The sequence below is a fragment of the Carassius auratus genome, chromosome 20, assembly GCF_003368295.1.
Source record: "Carassius auratus strain Wakin chromosome 20, ASM336829v1, whole genome shotgun sequence".
NCBI lineage: Eukaryota > Metazoa > Chordata > Actinopteri > Cypriniformes > Cyprinidae > Carassius > Carassius auratus.
Window position 1 is genome coordinate 14,990,347 of NC_039262.1, and position 23,366 is coordinate 15,013,712.

A 23,366-nucleotide genomic window follows, 5' to 3' on the forward strand; every position below is an offset into this window, starting at 1 on the left:
GATATAAAGACCTTTGAGCACCAGGGCCATCAAACTGGAGTCAAGCTTACAGCCTTATATAATACAGGACAGCTGTGGTCCCGAAAAATCTAGTAAAAGGGTTAGATCACGCCAAAATGTTACTTTTGACATCATTTACTCCCCCTTGTGTCATTCCAAACTTGTATGATTTGTTGTTGTTGTTGTTTTTCCATGAAACAAAAAAGTAGACTTTTTGAGCAATGTTCATGCTGCTCTTTTCCACAAAATATACTGCAGAATTTGCTGTGCTTGTTATATCCCGCAATTCAATGCATTAGAATTGACCGAATGTAACATCAACAAGGATTTTAACCAGATTAAAATTAGTATTAAGAATAGTTAATAGCATATATGCTCTATTTTCAAGATAGTACTTGGACACTAAATCAAACAGGGGTGCGTTTCCCAAAAGGAACTATGGTTGCAAGTCCCGTCGTTACCAATAAGGTTCAGTGGAAATAAAAAACTTTTAAAGTAGTACTTTACCATAAATGCTTGTCAGTTCATTTGACAGTACACCATATTCAACCATATTTCAAAGATAACAGAATTATGACTTTACACATAAAGATTTCTTTAAATCTTATTTAAGTGTGTCAAAAAGGCATTCTGTAGCTCAGCTAATTGCACTTGAGGATATTATTTAAAAGTACATTTTTTGTAATAAGTACTCTTTAAAATAAAATAATAATTCTTAAGTGTACTTCTTTTTCCAAAGGGCATTACAGTTTGTTAGTGTACTCTAGTATTGCATATTGAATGAATACACCTGTAGGCAATTACTACACTTTCCACTTAACACAGTCTGTATAACACTCGGTGTAGGCGAAGCTACTTTGAAAATGTAAAATGCAATTCTACAAGAAAAGTTAGATGACTAGCCAGTTCCATTGTGGTCTATGAAGCTGCTAATCAGAAACAGATAACTACTGAAGCAGCTCAACGGAGCAATGCTTCTTATGCATGTTATGGTTAGATTGAGATTCCCAGAGCTACTTGAGAGCAGGGATATTCTCGGAGAGTGCTCTTGATACACTTGTTCAGCTGTGCCTCTGCTCGCTCCATGTACTTTGTGCACTCATTCGGTTGCTGGCTGTGCACTCAACAGCACCTCTACACACTGAACCGATGGCATAGAATGTGCATGCCTAAAAAAACAGTGATGTAAGCTTTTTTTCATGTTATGCCATCACTTGTTGGAAAAACACTGCTACGCTCTTGTACTGTGTAACTAACCACAACCATAAATGTTTTACTATTCTACCACATTTTGAATTTGGTCTAAACCAGAGGTGCCAAAAAATTTTATTAAAATTTTACTAACAAAACCCCAACTTGACTTAGGGCTTTGGGCCAAATGTAAATGATGCTTTCTATCCAACAATATTATATGAAAAATTAAAACATTTATCACATTCACTTATACCATCTACACTACCAAAGGTTTGGAACAATTAAGATTGTTAAGATTGTTTAATTAAGAATACATGATTGACAACTAGTTATTTGTCACACACATAAATGCACCTATAATCTGCAGATGTCCCTATTTATATTGTGCCATCTTATCTAAATGAAGAACATGAAGATGAAATGTAAGGTTAACTTTACTGGGAGTCAGACTTTATATGCATAAATCAGAAAGACATCTAGCCGTGCTTGAGCTCTTTTACACGTCAATCTGGTGGCTCAGCGGCGGAAATCGCAGCAAGTTTGTGCCTATCCCAAGGGCTTATCGATAAACTTGCATGCTCATTAAATCGGGAGTGAGAGTCGTCTTCACCAGCAGTGCTGTACAAGCCGCTGTCTCCTCCTAGCAAGTGGGGCCACAGAGGGAATTAGATTGCTAAATTAAAGAAGAGCATGTCTGCGACTGCCATCTTCCCAGTCCCTGTGATAGTAGGCTGATAACTTCATATCTCAAAGGATACTACACCAACAGAATGGAAACTTGAAACCCCATCAGACGGCAAACTCAGATGTGAATGTATATATACTGTACTTTGGTTAACATCCACCCATGATGTTTAATCTGGAGTATTTACATGCAACAAAAAAGAGGACTTTTATATCTGTAGGATATAGTACATCTATTTCAGAATCTCTGTCAACATAACATTCATGTAAAATTCAGAAAACTGAAAAACCAAAAACTTCTCCATTCTATATCCTTTGCTCTACGTCATTCCAGAGCAACATGTGCAAGTTTGAAATGGCATACTAGTCCCACTATTTCTGCCATGTAATAAATGATAAACCTCAGGAAGTAGATTATGAGGTGCAGTGCTGATGTACGGTATTTCTTAATGAAACAGGAAGTTTGGGCAGAGCATATCGAACTTGTTCCTTTTAAAAAGAAAGTAATCTTTAGTTATATGACAACTGAAAATCATAACTTGTTAGTTAAAAAACAACTTGCCTTTCAGTTGCAGATAATGGGGACGGGACATTCTTAGACTACAGAACACTCGATTGGAAAAAAAAAGGAATATTGCAGAATGAGTAATCAATAATTTTGATGATTTGATGAAGGTTTTAAGTGTGTGTACTGTATATCTGCTTAAAGTGAATTTAGTCAATAGACTGCATTTAAAAAAATGTACAGTAGTAGTAGAGAATTTTATATTCTTACACTGTGTCACACCTTCTATTTCTGTTCTTGGTGTTTTGCAGTATTTCTCACATTACTGATATTAAGTTGTTTTGTAATTTGCTTCACATATAATCATTTGCTAAATAAATAAACAAATGTACTGTAGATTCCCATAATAAAGAGCCCTTAAGTGATGCTGCATGCATAGTGTGAAGGTGCCCTGTCCAATTATATTGTGGTACCTAACTCAGTCTGTTTTTTTGTTTTGTTTTTAATGCCTCAATACATATTGCTAAAATGAGATCTTATGTTCCCTTATGTTTTTTTTTTTATAATTTAATTAAATCTGGTTATGTTTTTAGGCACAAAACATGGTAAATTCACTACAGATGCTTCTTTTGCTGTGACATCTGGTAATTAAAGTCAGTACTGCACCATGCACGCAAATGTTATGTAGTTTACTAGTGCATCCATTTGTGGGAGGAAAAAGCTGTGACATGAAATATCATCCAGTGATCATTAAGTGTAGAGAAGTCTCATGGCTATATAAATTTCAGTTTTAAGACAATCTAAAAGTACATGTCAAAAGTACACATTACGTTAGTGGCATTCAAGGATGTTGATGAACACTTAAATAACACTGGGATTTTTCACTGTTTTTGTCACATGTTTGAGTGTTCCAGACAGTGGTGGGGATTTTCAGCGATTCTTTATGAGGCATTAAATCATTCACTCAACCAATAAAACACAGTGATTCATTCAGGAAGAACTCATATGAGTCATTGAATCATTCACTCCACTGATTCATGAACATTTACTCTTTCAGGAACAAAACTGTCTGGGCCATTGAAACGAGTGTTGATTCCAATGTTGCTCATTTGGCTCTTCCATTGGTGTAACAAAAACAATTATGAGTCATTAAATCTTTCACTCAACAATCAACATGTGTCACTGAATCATCCACTCCAATGATTCAAAACCATCAATTCATTCAGGAACTAGACTAGACTGCATCATCATTGGTCTTCCATAGGTGTGACAAAAATATTACTGTTAAAATGTAAGTTACTCAAAAAAATGACTGTTTTTATGAGTTGCTACTGTATTGTTGCTCATATGGATCGTCCAGTGGTGTAGCAAAAATATTACCTTTAAAATGCAAGTTACTCAATATTAACTTCTTGTTTGCATGTTCCAGACAGTAGTGTGAATTTTCAGTAACTCTTTCTAAAGTTTACAAGTGACTGTCTTTATGAGCTGTTAAATCATTCACTGAACCGATTTGTTAAAACACTGTGATTCATAAATAAATTACACAAGTGATTCACTGAATCATTCACTCCATTGATTCACAAACAAAAATGTATTCAGGAATGGACCTTACTGGGTCATTGAAACATTTCAGGAACTAGTGTTGATTTTTTTAATGCTGCTCTTTGGATCTTCTGGTGACATAGCAAAGATATTGTATTTAAGTTACTTGATATTAATGCCATTTGTACTTTCCAGACAATGAAGGGAATTTTTAGTGATTCGTTATAAAGGTTAGAAGTGACTTTGTTTGTGAGTGATTCAATCATTCACTGAATCGATTTGTTAAAACACAATGATTCATTCAGGAATGACACAAGAGGGCCATTGAATTATTCACTCCACTGATTCAAAAACTCAATATCATTCAGGAACGAAACTGTCTGAATCATTGCAACATTTCAGAAGTGTATGCTGATTGCAGTATTGCTCATCTGGATCATCCAGTAGCAAAAACAATACCTTTAAAATTGTATTTACTCAATATTAAACATTGATTCCTGTATACGTTTGCGTATATAAATTGTAACCTCTTTTTCTATAATGCTCACACACACACACACACACCCAAACACAAACTTCCTGGCTGCTCTATTGCTTCCCTGGAGCAGTGGAAGTCTGTTGCTATGGAAACTTATCAGGAGTAGAACTAAATTGCTAAATGAGTATTGAGTGGATCAAGTGTATGTCCTGGGTATCTGATTTATATTTTCTCCTGCACCGTAATCTCTCTTGCTCTTTCTCTGTCTGTCTGTCCACCTGACGGTCGGTGTCTCTCTGTTGACACTGACCCATCTGGGGCTTGTTTGGTGAAGATGTAAAGTCACTCATGCAGTACAGTCCTCTCTGCCTCTGCTCTCTAGTGTTTGGGTAAAAGGATATCTGCATTCCTGCCAGAACTAGAGGAGGTTTCACAAATGCTATTGATCCACGTTTTTTTCTGTCCTCACTTTCTTTCTCTGTCTCTCTCGCTCTCTGAGATGAGTGCTCAGGGATTGCCCCTCCAACACCAAATGTCAGGTGTTAACTAGTCAAGCATGAAGAGGAGAGTGAGCCAAGCTTTCTGGGATTTAAATCTGTTTCCCCTGTTATAACTGCCTCATTCTGACAGGAGCGAAACACACACATACTCACACGTGCACACTCACATAATCACAAAGAACAAAAGCTTTTGCTCACATTCAAAATGTCACCAAAGCATTTCTCTTCCAGGAGACAGAGCAGTAGTTTCTGGCTGAAAGGCGGTGTGAGGACTGATTGGGACTTTACAGGTTAGCTCTTTGTTCGCATGCTTTCGCCAGACAGGAAGACTGAGATATTGATTTGCGCTTTGTGAATGTGTTTTGCTGAGACATCTTTCTTATTTGTCTCTGTCTGTGCATTTTTCAAAGCCTGTGAAACACAGCTTGCATTTTTAATCCCGTTGAAACATTTTTTATAAAGGGAGACCTGGGCAGGCTGTCACACTCCAGTTAACATTTCTCATTGTCAAAGACAATTCATTTATTTATATATTTATTTTCTGAACGCATATCGAGTTTATTGACAACATGTTCCAGATTGTCACAATGGAAAGCTTTTGTTGCGTTGCATATTATGAGATATTATTGAATACTGAGTTTTAAACAGGGGGTTGAGGCTATTGAAGAACAGCAAAATGTATATAAAATATATATATATATATATATATATATATATATATTGTTTTGGTCAAAAGATATGACATGCTGCCCCTGACATTTATGAAAAAATACCCTTGTGCTGAGGAAACATTTCAACCTTTTATTTAAAATGTACTATCATTATATTATTGACAGAAATGTTATATATAATTTTAATCTAAAATATATTAATTTAGTTTGGAGGACATTATTAAACATAATTTCATTTATTTAAAAAAAGCATCAAAATAAATGTGGAAACATATTAATTAATAAATATTTCATTTCATTTCATTTTAACCACAAGGCAGAATTTGTGTGTAACAGATATCGATTTTTTAATCAATTATTATTTTAAAGTGATTAATCAATATCAAATATTTTGTGAACCATTTATGATTTTATTCTTTGAATTTGTATATATATGCATTACATGTGAGTAACACCAACAATATAAAAAAATAATATTTTATTTTATTTTATTTTATTTTATTTTATTTTATTTTATTGGACTTTAAACCAAGCCAGAACTTTCATGTGTAGCAGATATCAAATTTTTTTTTTTGATCAATTTTATTTTAACAGTGGTTCATCTATAAAACAAACATTTTATAAGGCGCTTGACATTTTAAGCTTTGATTTGTATGCATTGCGTGTGTACATAAATGTGCGTTACGTGTGAGAAGGATGTGCTCCTGTCTCCTACTGAGCCCTGAAGATGCCGTAATTAGTGTAATTCTATTCTCTGAACCCTTGGGTTTAATTAGTCACACCGACTCACTGATGACTAGAGCTTTTAATCAATTCTACTACCAAAATAAAATGACATCTCATCCCGATATCTGTCTCCAACTCTAACAATCAGAGAAGTCTCTGTTGACTGCGCGGATGATGTCATTCTATCTCCATTCGTGAATATGATGGCTCTATCTTTATTAGAGGTTTAAGTTCGGCTTAAAATCAGGCAGCACAGGAGGATGCATTATTGAAGGATCAAAAGGGAAGAGATGGCAACCTGCTCCTATTTTAACACACTACATTACCCATGACTCATCGGTAATTGCTTCTATCAAGGATACAACAGCAGACATCAAAAGAAGAATGATGACAACATTGATCAAATAGCAAAATAGAGTAGGGTGTCCAAAATGGACCGCAGACCACCTGAGGCCCTCCTGCGTTATTAAATTCCTCCCGCGGGTTAATCTAGAAATGTAATTAGGTTTGGCCCACAAGGAGAAAGGAAGAATGCAGTTCCAGTTTTGACCACCACTGCAATAAATCGAATCTAGAAACGGATTAGCTACAAATCTTTACCTGTTGTTCTACATCAAAAATGTATTTCTTAAAGGGCAAAGGACTGATAATGTGATGTTGGCTAAATAAATACCTTTTCACATGGAGGTCTTCAGAGATCAACATGTGTTTGTGTGTGTTTAAATTCCAAGGAATGTAATAAAAAAATGTCTTCCAGGAATTCCTGTTGGAAATGAATGCTGATAGAATCAATGCAAGCGACAATTTGAATGTATTGATGCTTAAGCAATGGCTCAGTCTTCAAAGTGGTTTCTGAGAAAAAGTCCATCTTAACCCTCTCAGTTAGATGAATATGGTTTATTTGTGTTCAGAATAACCATATATGAAAGAACATCACAAGGCTCCAATGTTTTTGAGTTTCTGTGAGCTGATTCAAAATGCTTAAATGCTGATTGAGAGTTTTCAAAATGCTTAAATACTGATGAAGAAATATGTATCAGTGCTTTCATCTAATCACAATTCAAGCAGCTCTTTGCAGTCCTTCAAGGGGACATTAATTTGTACTCAAGCTCTCTGTCCATTGTTCATTTCAATGAACTCATTGAAAGATGGAATCCGTTGGAGTGAAAGCTGAAACTCAGTGAAATAGATTTTAAAGACACCCTTTACAGTCCCAATACCAGAGCCTGGAAGCATCCCAGTGTTCATTTATGAGGCATCACGTCACAAAAATCATGGGAATGTTTGGCTTCACATACATACATGAATAAACATTTGCATCTAGTGACGCTCAAGACTAACGTCATTAGAACTGTCAGTTGTTGGCACATTCTATGTCCATGAGTTTCAGCAGTGCTCTATTCACTGACATCTGAAAGGGCTTTTGTGAGAAAGATAATCCATTCTGAATACACACTTTGTTTCTGAATTGAGGCCTTGAGATCTTCTTGTTGAGAAAATATATAGATTTATTTTGTTTGTCCTTTTGTTATGTAGATTATATTTATTTCGTTACATTTATAGTACATGGTTGTATAGAATGTTTAATCTTTAATACGAGGTTCTTTTCTTCCATTCATTGAGAAAAAGGTATAAATTGATAAGTATAATGTCAAATATGCTTTGTCTCCTTAAGAGTGTGTGTAAAGTCTAAGATGTCTCAGTGTGTCTAAACCCTAAATGTGTGTGTGAGTATATATATATATATATATATATATATATATATATATATATATATATATATATATATATATATATATATATTAAATGACTGACAAAAACAGACTAACACTTAACAATGAAAGTCAGAGATATGACAGTATGACATATGAAAATAACATTTAACAATTGACCCCCAAAGAAATAAATTAAATAAATTAATAATATGATATATATGATTTAATTTATTTCTTTGGGGAACAATTGTTAAATGTTATTTTCATATGTCATACTGTCATATCTCTGACTTTCATTGTTAAGTGTTATATTAGGTCAGATCTGTTTTTGTCAATCGTTTAAATTGAGTTTGGACTGTTTTATTGTGTTCAGAAAAGTAGAAAAAAATTATAATAATAATAATACTAATAATAATGTTTAATCCTTGAGAAATGTGCATCCATTAGACAGAAATTATTTAATCTCCAGCATTATAATAAATAATAAACTATTTGTACAGGGTTTTAAAAAATCAATGGATGGATTAATGGGTGGATGGATGGATTCATTCTGAGGGCAGCATTTACATAAATATTCATACTTATATTTGTTTTGTTGTTTTTATCATTCAGGTCACAATTCACAGCGGGTGCCAGTGATCCAAATGATGCGCCACAGCTACTTATCATGATCCAAATTGACAAATATGTCCAATTTATCATCCGCTCTCTTCATATCTCTTGTTGCACCCAGTTGTTGCTGAAGTAAGTCACTTGGCAGCATGCTACATCATCGCTATAGCAACAATTTGGATATACCCAAAAATTGACTACACTGCAGGCACACAAATCCGATTTGATTTGAAAAACAAATTGTCTGTAGTGTGAACAGACTACAAACTGCATGAGCTTGTGCTTTCATCTGCCATAGGTGTACTACTATAAGGCACCAGAGAAACAGAGTTCAGAGTTTCTCTTGTCCCCCACTCCCTGACTTTAATTACTGTGAGACTGACTTCATACACCTTCACAGACGGGCCAATTATACTCAAGTGTGTTTTTGGATCTGTCTCGTAAAAAGAAGTGCTCACGAGCAGTTCCCACTGACTTTACCATATATATAGTGTGTGTGTGTCTGTGTGTGATTAAAAAATATCCTACTTTGCTATTTGTTTTACTGATGCGTCGATATACTCAAATGATGACCTTGAATCTTATCACTAGGAAAGACTTGTGTGTGCACATTGTACAGAATCTGTGCCATCTGCCAGTGTTTACTTACCCTCTCTTTCCAGATTTGAGGTTTATATTGTGTTTAAACTGAATGCTTTGTTTTGTTGTTGTTTTTTTCTGCAAATCACACTTTTTGCCCATTCATCTCAAACACCTGACATCTCTTGCTAGAAATGTGGCACATGGACGTGCTTTATCACAGTCTAAATGTGTCTCACTTTGCCATCTGTTCTCTAAGTAGCTTGTGTACTTGGAAATCACAAACCAAAAGTTAAGATATGCACAAACCGTTGCTGGGGTTTTCAGAAATGTAAAAGCAAATCCCAATCCAACGTGCGGACAACAATCAATTTAAAATTTGCATTTGTTTTGCTGCAAGAGGCTGCCTAAAGTATTTCACAAGCAAAATAATTCAATGTACAATTCAAAAGAAATGTGTTGGTGTGATCTGAAAGAATAAATAGCTTGCTTTTTGCATTTTTTGACACTATAATATTAAACACCATTTTACTATCCACAAATCTATCCATCCATTTTGTACATTTTACCGTTTCGGGGCATTTTAGCATCAGCATTATCACATTTATTTTATGATGTGATGAATATTTCATTTGCAAAGTGCATGCGCGAAACAGTAAGCTGTTAAACTGTTTTTCCAAATATAAAATTCCATTATGTACAAGCCACTACCCAACATCTATCATGTGTAGATAAAACTACCAGTTAATGAGGGGGACCTCTAGGAATACTTTTCTGTTTCAGTCTGTTTTGTTTTGTTTACTGTCTGTGAAACTCTATGTTTCATCATATTTCCCCGGGTTTTTTTTTTTCTTATAATTCCATTAGGGAGCTGCTGTGCCAACAACCCAGAAAAGTTATGGTTGAATAGCTGCAGCATAAATAGTTGATGAGCTGTGATCTGTTTATTTTTTTTCCATGACCTTATTTTTACGACAGCTGAATCTTAAGAACCTACTAACTGGAAGGGCACATGACCATGAGAGCCCCAGTGACTGTAAGGGCTGATTACTGTGAATACCTGATAGATTGTGAGGATCTGATCACTGCTGAGATAATTGAGTTTGCTCGATGGAGCAATTACAAATCCACGTGTGGGATCAGAATCGAAAAAAAAAACATTCTGAACAGCTTACCCTTCGAAAAGGCCTGCCCTCCTTAATTACTTCTGCTACATCCGACAAGCAATGCTGCTTTCTTGCCACCCATCATGTTCTCACGCTGTGAGAAATGTATTGAGTAAAGAGGACATAACACAGCGCAGACAGACATGACAGAGCAGGTTACTTCTGGTATAAAACAAACTCTTAGTATTTCAAATTGTGAAATTTTTAAAGATATTTAATCAATAAATACCATTTTATGGATCTTTAGTCTTTAGTGAACCGGTCATCTCTTCTGCTGTACTAGTTATAGCCCAACATAAACACAAATTAACATCAGCGGGTATCTTGTTTGGTGTTATGATTTATTAGATCACCTGTCAATCAAACTCATGCTGAAGGTTCAGTTTTTGGTTCAATTTAGAGTACATTTTAAATGTTTTGCCAGTGTTTTTTTTTTTTTTTTCAGATGTTATTGTAATCAATATATGCTTAAAGTGGGGTATGTATTTTTTACAGAAAGGTGAAGGCCTGAGATCGGATGCCTAGGTTGTTTTGTTTATTCTCAATAGTTGAGTAACACTGGTTTTGTTTTCAGTTTGTTCACAGAACTAATATATGCTGTCTTTATCTTGAATATGCTTGTGTCTTAATCATTTCCTGGGTTGCGTATGTATGTGTGGGGTGGAGCTATCAAAATGGAGGCAAGACCCTTTTGGGGTAGAGGCATGTTTGTTTTGTTTTAATTTGCTTTGTCTTGTCTTGTCTTGCTTGTCTAGTCTGCTTTTTCTTGTCTTATCTGGTCTTGTCTTGTTTTGTTTTTCTTTGCTTTGCTTTGTCTTGTCTGCTTTGTTTTGTCTTTTGTCTAGTCAGGTTTGTTTTGTTTTGTTTTGTTTTGTTTTGTTTTGTTTTGTTTTGTTTTGTTTTGTTTTGCTTTGTTTTGTCTTTTGTCTTGTCAGTTTTGTTTTGTTTTGTTTTGGGGTTTTTCTGTTTTTTGTCTTGCTTTGCTTTATCTTGTATTGTGTTGTCTCGTTTTTTTTGTTTTTTATTGTTTTGTCTCGCTTTTTGTTTTGTTTTGTTTTGTCCTATCTTGTTTTGTCTTTTCTTGTTTTTTGTTTTGTTTTGCTTTGCTTTGTTACAGGATTTACCATTGTTTGCCAGTTTAGTCAAAACAGACTTTTGTTGGTTCTTTTGGTCTGGTTCACTTAGCGTTCACACTAAAGTTACAAAACAAAAGGCATAAGGTTGTGGTCACAACCTGGTTAGACAGTTTTGCTGCTGTATTATGAGCTAAATGCACAATGTGTTGTGTGTATATATTGTGGTATTTTTACCAGTTTATAATTCACAAAGAGCTTAGAAAATGTGTAAAGCACTAAAATGAAGCAGAAAGAATCCCTCCATTGCGCACACAATCAAAGATCTGAGATGACAGTTCAGATGCCTGAACTGAACTATGAGCAAAATAGCTCCTATAACGAGAAAATCATGTATGCTGTCTATTTTGGAGTCACATCTTGTGACATCACGCCGTGTTTTTGGTTTGTCTGTATTTAATTTCAGTCAAACCTCGCCAGAGTTAGTTTGGAACGAACCGAGACTCACCTTTTCAATGGGTTTCAGGCTGCTTATTTGAAATAGATGGCATCAGTCATGCTTATTCAAATTAACCCCATTAACAGATCAATCACACAAGAGATTGTTTTAATTGCACCAAACCTGCTAAGTGTAAGAATACCTTAGATAAGCAGTTCTTAGCCAGAACAAGCTGCTATGTTAATTTGACCTTACGCTATTCAGTAAAAAATGAGACAAAGTAGGTTATAACTTGTCCTGTGTCCTGAAATATATTTATTAGTTTATTGACTCTGAGACCAGATGTTCATAGGCATATTGTGCTAGTAGCTAAATATCAAAACAGTAGTATTCCCTCTCAATGAGAAACACACATGAATCCATAGCCAAAAAGAGATTCTTGCCAGAGTTTTTATCCCTGTTATAATATATTAATTTTCCATTGAATTATTATTGCTTCTGTCTGTCAATAATTCAGTGTCTATTGATAGAGACTGACTGTCATAAAGAGGATAAGAGTGCAAAGCCTGGGTTTCTAATTATTTCATAACAGTTACAGAGCCATTTTTGTCATATTATTGTGGCATGATACTGTATATGCAAAGCAGATGTGCTGAAAATTATGAATATTGCCACTTGGGAGAATTTTAAAGACCGAGTATTTAGAAGAGTGTTTAGAAATAGTCATGTTAATGGATCAGTAATCTTGCATAACTGATAGTGATTCAATATTTCAGTGCATTTCATTTTTCGGGAGTCTGAGTATCTCTGGTTTGCCAGATGCATGATTTCAATGTCTGCATGACTGGAAACTGTGTTTGCGTTTACAGTGAGCAGTATGTAGATGTATGTTAATGGATATGCAAATAAGGCCATCATCATCAGGACTCGCATTCGGCTATCATGTTTCTGTTTTGATTATGAATCCGCTAGAGTATAGGAATGAAATCGGGATGATGATCAAATGATATAGAGGCATGAGCGTCTGTCTGGATAACCTATGTCTTTAATCTGTCCACAGCTGATCCACTGTGAGCCTGATAACTGAGTAGATTATCACTGACTAAGAGCTAAATGTGTAGAGACGCTGAGCATATTGTCTTAGTAAATGTTATGTAATCCTTCTTTTTCCCTCTCTCTCTTCATGAGCAAATATGCACAAACACACAAGATATATTTACCTCTCACGTTTTGTTTCGCGTCTGAATATTATAAAAAAATTTTACACATATTTTGGCATAATTGGGGTCTCTGGGACCTCAAACATACAGTAAAGTACTTCTCAACAAAATGATAATTGACCACTTTTGTTCACACAATGACACAAGTATCTTGTAGCAAACATATGGCTCTCTCTTTTAGCATAGCTAATAGCTTTGTTATCCAGTATAGCATTTGTTTCCTGGATGCATGAGAACTCTTATTCTTTACATTACTAGTCGTTTCTCATCCCAAGTGAACCAACTGCAAAAACATTCCCAGTGGAGTTACCTGGCATTAAGAGGCTCGTGGCAGCAGGGCATGATGGAAAACAGGAGCATATAGTGACAGGACCGTGATATAATTAGATCTCATAGGGTCACTACTACTTGTTATTGAACCTTTAACCTTAGCAGCATAGATCATTAATCATCAGTAACATGGACGACTTCCATGACTATTTCATCTTACTGGGCCTTCGAAGTGAAAGTTGCCTATAAGAAGAATCTTAGAAGAACATATAATTTAATAAAAGAATTGAGAGAAGTGGGTTCAGAACCATATGGAATATTAATAAGCGGGTGGATTGTATAGAGCCGACTCCTGCCCCACAGATATGAAGAGAACAAGGAGAACAGACGTCAGAAAAGGCCAGCTGTAAGACCTCAGATTACCCTTTCATATTGTGTAAAAGCACTACTGTGATTGACACTTGATATTTTAATAAAAAACAGTTAAAAGGACAAAAATCATAAGCAAATAAGTGAAGTGAGCTGTGTAGATATCATACACTTGTTCCGATGGGAACATCAAAGCACACACATGTGTTCTTCACACAAAGCCCCTCAGGTGAAGAGAAGTCACAGTAATTAAGTTGTTCAGGCAGTGAGCTGTGAAAGACCAAAAAGTTATTGTTTCTTTTTTCATCTCAATTTTAAAGCCAAGTTCTTTCGACACAATCCCACAATCCTGCTGCCCTCTAGTGCCAAATCTCTGTGATTATTTTCCTCTGCTCATCTGACGCTTGTCACTAAATGCCTGCTTCTATTTCAAATATGCTCTATGGATGATCTCAGTTTCTCAGTGTGGGCTCCACTATTAGTAGTGTTGAATAGAGTAAAGTGCCTACTGTGATAATTATGTACTCCGTTAAGTTCATGTTCTGTTTGAATAAAACCACACTTGAAGTACTGTACATTTAGAACATGAATCATTTTCTGATGTTATGTTGTAGAAATTTCCCCGGTTTGCAGAAACCCAATTAAATCTTAGAAATAATTCGAACACATTGCTTTCTAGAAACTTGATCCTGTTTTGACAATCATTGAATTATGCTATCGCATATTTCTGTTGTCAGTGCCAATACTGAATATCAGTCCTATAATTTAGCTAAGCGAAAACTACACTACTTTCATGTCTCTCACATCACACCGCGGACTTGACCTTTTTATTTAAAGGGATAGTTCTCCCAAGAATGAAAAATTATTTTATTAATTACTCACCCTCATGCTGTTCCAAATCCATAAGACCTTTCATCTTTAGAACACAAATTAAGATATCTCTGATGGAATCTGAGAGCTCTCTGATCCTCCTTACAGAAACTTAGCAAGGAGATAGGTAAAATAGTCCATGTGACATCCGGGGTACTGTATATATCTGCCACAAAAAATTGCTCAAAACCATTTCAAACCATTTCATTATACAAGATGTTTGTATGACTGTTACATGAATCAATCATCCATTTGTTTTTGATTTGTATTTCAAGATGAAGGTTTTAATTAGCCGCACTGGATTTTCACAGGTTGTGTCAAGGTTGTTTACAGTGCGACAGTGTGACATTAAAAAAAAATCTTTCTCTAACACAAAAGCGCTCCCTGAAGGAACTGACATTTCAAATGTCTGTGTGCTTGTGCGGCTCCTGTTCTTGCTTCTAAGATACGTAACAGAGATTACAGGAGCCGTGTTTACGCTGTACTGTATATGTGTGTGCACATTCAATCTCGCTGGCGGGCGTCTGCATGTGATGTGTACGTGATGCCTTCCTAAGGGTGGAATATTTACCTCCTTCCCTGTGGGTGAGAAGTTCAGTATAAATCACTCTGCTTTCTGATTGGTATGAGTGACTTCTGCAAAATACAATCCGACCTCAATAATGGTGCAGGCCATTGCTTATAAACAAAACTAATGGAGTATTGAACTTTGATACAGCACCGGCCAGGTCTAATCTAACATAGAGTCACACAGCATTAACAGATGAGTTCTGGAGTGGCCCGGGTTTAGCCCAGTCAGCCCTGCTGAAGAGAATATATTCATGCCTCCTCCTGCAAACAGGAGCTATCAGCATAAAATCAGTTCCCTTTCCACAGCTCTGCAAACACACTGTAAATCTAAGATGAATAAAACATCAGACACGCCAACAAACACCCTGATCATTGAGAGCGGGGGGTGGCTGAGCCCAGGGTAGATGGACAGGGTCCTGTATGAGTGTGTGCGACAGATAATGAGTCCGAGATAAAAGTGTGTGAGGACGTGTCATTTGGTCCAGTGAGTCTGCAGGACTATTTTTGTCACAAACACACACACACACTGAGACATATCACAGGATGCCAGAGATAAACAGCTCCCTGAGCTGAAACACACGCACACACACACACACACTCATGGTTTTGTGACTGCCTGGAGAGGTGGATAAAAGGAAGGAGCGTGATATCACATAAGAGAATGTGGCTTTGATAAACGAATGAATCTCTTCTTTCTCAAAAGTGTTCAGATGGAGGGACAGTTCTGGGAAAATCATGCGGAGAGTCCAAGGATATACTTGTGAAGGTATAATAGTTAAAAGAAAGTTTGAGAGTGGTACTTTCATCTATGAAGCAAACAGCTTCACATGCCAGCTGACTAAAGCTTTGTGTGCTTGAAAAATAGCTCATCTTATGAAACTGCATATCAGTGATGAAAATTGTATTATTCAGTTAATCTGTCATCATTCATAACAGATCAGATCAGGTCATAATTAGATTACATGCTCCAGAAAAAATGCAATATTTGCAATATATAAAAATATTAAACATTATTAAATGATTAGAAATCTAGTCTTGAATCTCTTGAATAATAAATATGTTCTATCTAAATATATTTTATATTTCAAAAATATAACAGCTTCACTGTTTGCAGCATAAGTTTATCATATAATTCAATATATATATTTAGAGAGAGAGAGAGAGAGAGAGATACAGATGTATTAAGTACAATGATGTAAGTGTGCGGGGTGGAATAAATCAAAGAAACTTTCAGTGCAGTTATGAGAAACTTTCTCCTAAATATATTTTACTGACTGATTATTCTTTGCAGTGTGTGTACGTACAAAATGTCTAATCACACAAAATTGCATAGGTGATGAAAAATTTATTATACACATTAATCTGCCATTCATCAAGAATAATCACTTAATCCCAATGATTTGGCTTTCTAATTTTCTAATTGGATTATCTAATTGTGCCCAAACATTATAAATTATTTAATTCATGAATAGCGAGCCAATGAGGAGTCATCAGGCTGAATTAATGAGCTCTGAATATCCAGCATTGCAGCAGAGACTCTAAACAGACCGTACAGCACAGAACTCAACTGACCTGAGAGATGTTCCAGATTCATACGCTGTCAATAAATGTGTTCTTTTACTTTTCATCTGTCATCTGATTGCAGAGGTTTTATTCAAAGAGTAATGGAAGAAGCAAACGTTGTGTTAAATAGGCTAATATTGACAAAACATTTATAGCCTGCGTTCGATAAGGCAGGATTCTCTGTATGCCGATTAATAACTGATGCAGTAAATTGTGATAGAAATTATTCTCTGAGTGAATCCTCAAGGAGTGGAGTTCTAATTGCGTACCTACACACTTTGGGTGAATGCACATGGAAGTTATTTGTATTCATTATGAGTTTATTGTTCCTTTTGCCATTACTTTTATCTTGTTTATATTTGCATCAGCACGTTCCATCGCTCCAGGGCAAACGGCTTGCGTTAAAACTGTGAGTTGAATTAAGCTAAAGCCCGCCAGCCTGACGTGTGCTCTCTCTTAAATTCTCATCAGGAAAACCAACAAAACATCTCTCAGAAGACCAAATCCCAAATCCTCGGTCATAGTACAGATTAGCGCTTATAATTATGTGAGTTTTGAAATGTGTCCAAGTTTTGAGGTTGTGAAATTCATACAAGTCTTAGTCAAGAGAAGCTTGTTTGACAGTTTTGATTCGGTGTCGGTTTAGTTGAACAAAGTTGTGGCAGTTGTTGTTCTGCCTTTTGGAGATGTAACGGCTTAGGCTTGGTATGTTTCTAAAAGAGTATTTTCAATAAAGCTCCAGCAGGCATTGGTTCAATACTTTAACCAAGCCTCAAGAAATTATAACAGTGAACTTGGGGTTTAATCAATACTCATTATGTGCTGAGTGCTAAAATAGCACACATAATGCTGCACATTATGTACAGTACATAGTACAGATGATGGACACACATAGCAAACTGTCTTGAATCTTAATTAAGGTCAAAGGTTAACAAAAACACTAGCTGCATTGAATAGTTTCAAAACATTCAGATTTAGTGCCATGCAATGCTCCAGTGAATTTATTTCAGACAAAGATCTCGTGCTAAAATAAAAGAAACCTTAGTTCCATTTCAGCTTTCATTGCATAATGACATGTCAAACAACCAACCAATCACAGTTCGTTTCATTCAGCATCACGTTTCAGGTCATGGAAATAACAGACCGGTGTGGAAAACTTTTGGACGTATTTTAAAGATTCTATGCCGCAAACTTTAAATACTTCAGATACTTTTGAAAATCCAGCATTTAGTTGATCTTTATAAGCGCTGTTCATCACAGTTCATCACAAACACGACAGCTTTCTTCTTTTGTGAGGAGGTTTTGGCGCCATGGTATCCTTGTTTCCAGGAGGAATTTTAAAGAACGACACACGCTCATTTCATGGAAATCCTGTAGAATTCAACCAATCCGATGACGACTTCAAAACTTCTGAAGTGTCTCCACTTTTTTGCTCCGTATGCATCAGTCATTCAGCCAGCAGTCCGTGAGTGTGACGTCTGAGGCTGAGACTAGTGAAACCTTGTCTCCAGTCCTATTTAGATCCTATCTAGATATAATCTTGTCTGTTAAAGGTGATTGATGTCATAGGAAGTAACACCAAAAATCAGAGCCAAAATCAGTTTCTAATTCTGTATGGTCTTGAGATGGTTTGCTCTAAGATATATATATCATATATATCATATATATATATATATATATATATATATATATGGTGACCGTGATTTCACCAAGTACAACATTACAATTAACCAATCAGAATAGGGAAAACTTTTTTGTTTTAGAATAATTAGTCTAATGTTTAGTAATGTTGATCCAGGAAATTGCCTAACCTGGCAAAATCACAGCGATATATATATATATATATATATATATATATATATATATATATATATATATATATATATATATATATAGTATATACAGTACAGACCAAAAGTTTGGACACACCTTCTCATTTAAAGAGTTTTCTTTATTTTCACTATGAAAATTGTAGATTCACACTGAAGGAATCAAAACTATGAATTAACACATGTGTAATTATACATGGAATTATATACATAACAAAAAAGTGTGAAACAACTGAAAATATGTCATAATCTAGGTTCTTCTTTTGCTTTGATTACTGCTTTGCTCACTCTTGGCATTCTCTTGATGAGCTTCAAGAGGTAGTCACCTGAAATGATCTTCCAACAGTCTTGAAGGAGTTCCCCGAGAGATGCTTAGCACTTGTTGGCCCTTTTGCCTTCTGTATGCGGTCCAGCTCACCCCTAAACCATCTGGATTGGGTCCAGGTCCGGTGACTGTGGAGGCCAGGTCATCTGGCGCGGCACCCCATCACTCTCCTTCTTGGTCAAAAAGCCCTTGATGCCTTCAGTGTGACTCTACAATTTTCATAGTCATGAAAATAAAGAAAACTCTTTGAATGAGAAGGTGTGTCCAAACTTTTGGTCTGTACTGTATATATAGCTGAATTTTCAGCGACATTACTTCAGTTTTCAGTGTCATGTCATCATTCAGATATTACTCTAATATGCTGATTTGTTGGTTATTAAACATTTATTATTATCAATGTTGAACAAACTAAAAATAAATTCAAGAGAACTCCATTTATTTGAATTCTTTTTTTTTTGGAACAATGTAGAAAGATTCTTTACTATCACTTTTGATTAGTTTAATGAATAATTTCTAAATAAAAGTTTTCATGCATTAAACAAATATTGTTTAAAATACTTCCTTTTCTTCTTCATGTTTCTTCAATGTTAATTTGAGGATTTAATGTGTATTGTAAATATATTTGTGATTACTAATAAAAATAACTAATAATAGAGATTAACATGCATATAAAATGTTGCTTGTTTTTAACCAGTGAGGTAATACCTTTATTAAATAGTAAAATATTAATCACAAAACCTAAGGTGTAAGATGTCATTCAGTTTGGAGACCAAAATTAAATGTCCCAATTTCACATTGGAATTATCAACTTATCATACCAAGAGGTGGTCAAACATGAAAATAATTAAATTAAATCTCAGTAGATATAATAAACCCACATGTCACTCAACTATCTAAAACATCTCTCCTGATTGATATATCGTGATTCATTTATCTTAGCCATATGTTGTATGTGGGTGTAAATTGACAGCTGTTGTCCGAGCATGTTTTTGTGTGTCAGTCAGAAAAGATTCTTCACTGAATGCTGTCGGATTGGCTAGTGTTTACAACAACACAGGACCTGTCTACCTATCATTTTATACCTGGGAAGATTGAGGGGAAAGGGGTGAAAAGGAGGAGGAATGAGGGTGGAGGACAGAAAGATGGAGCCAAAATAGAGGCAAAGTGAGAAAGCGAGAGAATTTGAGGTGAGGGTGCAATGAAGTTAGTGACGGGTGTGCCTGTTACCTGTCAACAGCTTGTCTTAGCTGCCAGAGCCGGCAAGCGTGCGTGCGAAGTGTGTGTATGTATACATGTGTGTGGGGGTGTGTGAGTGATGGGTCAGTCTGTGTTTATGTGGCAGTGCGGCCCATCTCCATCTACAAGACTCTTTCTTATACCATCCTGGACAGGACAAGAGGAGAAACAGGAGGGAGGGAGGGTTGTGCTTATTTTCAAACCATCCCTTATTTTCTTTAATAAAGAAAATAAATAAAAATTAGCTTGGAACCTTGTCTCCAATTCTATTTAGATACTAGAACCTTGTCTTTTAAAAGTGATTGATATAATAACACCATAAATCAGAGCCCACATGAGATTCAAATTCTATAAATGCATAAAAGCTGCAAAGTTGTTTTTTGGTCAGTAAAGATAATAGAAACAAGAAAATATAAGATATGTAATGAGAAAAATGTTTCTTGAGCACCAAATTAGCATATTATAATGATTTATGAATGATCATGTGACACTGAATAGTTACATTTCCTTTTAATTGTAATTATATTTCACAATATTACAGTTTTTTACAGATTAAATCAGTACTGCCTTGGTTCTAACAGACTTCAAAAACAAAAATCCTAATTATTCCAAACTTATGTGTATTATTGCAGCCATTACTGATTTGGTGTTCAAGAAACATTCCCTTCCTTTTGAAATAATTTAATGGCTAAAACCATAAAATGACCATTAAAAACAAGAAATATGAGGGAAGGAGAGGGGTACTCATTTTCAACATATCCCTTATTTTCTAAAAAATAAAAAAGGAGGTCATGGTGGGACACATATAATGGAAGTAAATAGGGACACTTTTTGAGCCTTTAAACTTATAAATGTACAGTGTATAATTTGATAAAAGCACTTACATTATTTCTGATAAAATTCTGTCTGTCATTTGAGCTGTAACACTGTTCAAATCATCGTTTTATGCCCATTTTGTGGTTTTAGCTGTTATGTTGTCACGGCAACAAAGTTGTAAAATTGGATATGTCTTTACATGAAAAAAGGTCAGTGATGTTTTTCACACAAAAATCATGTTAACCAGCATATTGCTGGTGAAATTATGAGTATTTTAACATTGACATTATGTGCCTCACTATAACCCAGTCGTAAGTGAAAATTCATTTTTGTGGTAATCAAAATTATATATAGTTTTTCCTCTCAAATAGAAGCCAAAACATTTTGAACTGACATTTTCTAGTGTATTTGAGTTTAAGTGTGGATGAATGTTGCTGGAGAGTGTGCAGACGTTTGCAGGTCTGTTAAGGGATAGAGAGTGGCATAAATCAGAGGAGATGGGTATTGTTATACTTGGAGTCTCTGTTTTAAGACTGAACTCACTCTCAGAGCTGCTGGCAGATTTACAGTACACATGCACACACACAATTTGTTTTGCATTGACAGACTGAGCTGAAATATGAAATCATTCTGGACATGGGCTGCACTGTTGGCAGGAGCAATAGTGTGTGTGTGTGTGTGTGTGTGTGTGTGTGTGTGTGTGTGTGTGTGTGTGTGTGTGTGCGTGTGTGTGTGTGTGTGTGTTTGCGTGAATGTGTGTGTGTGTGTGTGTGTGTGTGTATGTGTGTGTGTGTGTGTGCATGCATGCGTGTGTGTGTGTGTGTGTGTGTGTGTGTGTGTGAAAGAGAGAGTGTGTGCGTGTTGATTTTGGAGGGATGGAGAGTGGATTGAAGAGGAAAGAATCAAAAACAAGGAGAACAAGTGGTTTAGAGGATGTGGACAAAAGAACAACAAACAACAGAAGAGAAAAGAGACCAAAACAGCAAATGATGAACATATTGAGAACAAACAGATTGTTCATTTCGGATTCACAGCAGGTAGCACTCATTTTATTATTGTAAATTCATCTCTGATGGAAAGAAGTAGTCTAAAAAACTTCTGAAAATCTGATGAGATTTGATGAGTGATTGAGCACTCTTCAAATGGAGGAATAAAATAACCTGTGTGGGAGAAGACGTCCCATCTGCAGATGGTGGTTTGTTTTGTGATGGTTACTGATAGATACACAAGACAACAAAGCAAGAAAAAGTGCAAAGTGAGAAAGTGAGAGCAGTTGCTTGTGTTTTCTTTCCTCGTGACGCTGACGCTTACAGTGCTGGAAGTGGCCTTATGCCCCTGAGCATCTTGAACTCCAGTCCAGCCTCTGTACTTGTCCTCACCATCGCCACCACTGTCTCCTGACAGCCCCTCAGCTCCCCATCTGTGCAGTGGGATCACCATGGGTCTGCCAGTCTCCACTGACATCATGGCTTTGTTAGTGAATTTAAGAAACAAATGTAAACAACGGGCAAGTAGCATTTCATTTTAAAGGAGAAAGACTGAAATATAAAGTTTTGTCATGAAACTTTAGATGGCGGAGGTTCTAACTCAATCAGGTTATCATTCACATGGCACATCTAATTGGTTTCTGCCAATGAGTTGCTGCTCAACATTCAAATACTTAGCTTGTGCTTGCTATAGCAGTTGCATCGCGCATCGGAAACCCGCCAGCTCCACCTGTTTAGGTCTGCGACAGAGAGATTCATGCATGCTATATGGGAGTTATTTTAAATATGTTGTATGTGCTGCAACAGCTTTTCTTACATGCTCATAGCAACATTTCTGGCATTAGCAAGTCTTAGCAATGTAGCAAATCTATTCTGCCAAAGCCAAACCCATTAACACTGGCATGTATTATTGCTAATCTCTTAAAAATTGTCATGACAAAAAATAGAATTTTCTTATAAGACATACTCCAGGAATCTTTAACGGTAAATCATATTTTTATAGTATATGAGTTGAGTGTAGGATTTGGTTTTATTTAGTTACTTATTAAAAATCATTGTTTAAAATGACATTTCCATCACAGGATGTAATTAAAGGGTTAGTTCACCCAATAATCATAATTATGTAATTAATAACTCACCCTTCATGTCGCTCCAAAACATTAAGACCTCCATTTATCTTCGGAACAGAGTTTAAGATATTTTAGATTTAGTCCGAGAGCTCTCAGTCCCTTCATTGAAGCTGTGTGTACGTAATACTGTCCATGTCCAGAAAGGTAAGAAAAACATCATCAAAGTAGTCCATGTGACATCAGAGGGTCAGTTAGAATTTTCTGAAGCATCAAACATACATTTTGGTCTAAAACTAGCAAAAACTACGACTTTATTTAGCATTGTCTTCTCTTCAGTGTCTGTTGTGAGAGAGAG

The 23,366-nt window shown here is 35.7% G+C and overlaps 1 protein-coding gene across 1 annotated transcript in view; it reads right to left on the bottom strand.

Annotated features, from left to right (window-relative positions):
- LOC113037949 (mast/stem cell growth factor receptor kita-like) overlaps window positions 1-22,419 on the bottom strand; it is a 103,508-nt gene extending 81,089 nt beyond the window's left edge. The window contains 1 exon segment of the mRNA XM_026195260.1: window positions 22,267-22,419. Coding sequence (XP_026051045.1) covers window positions 22,267-22,419 — 153 coding nt within the window.
- Between the last annotated feature and the right edge of the window lie 947 nt (window positions 22,420-23,366).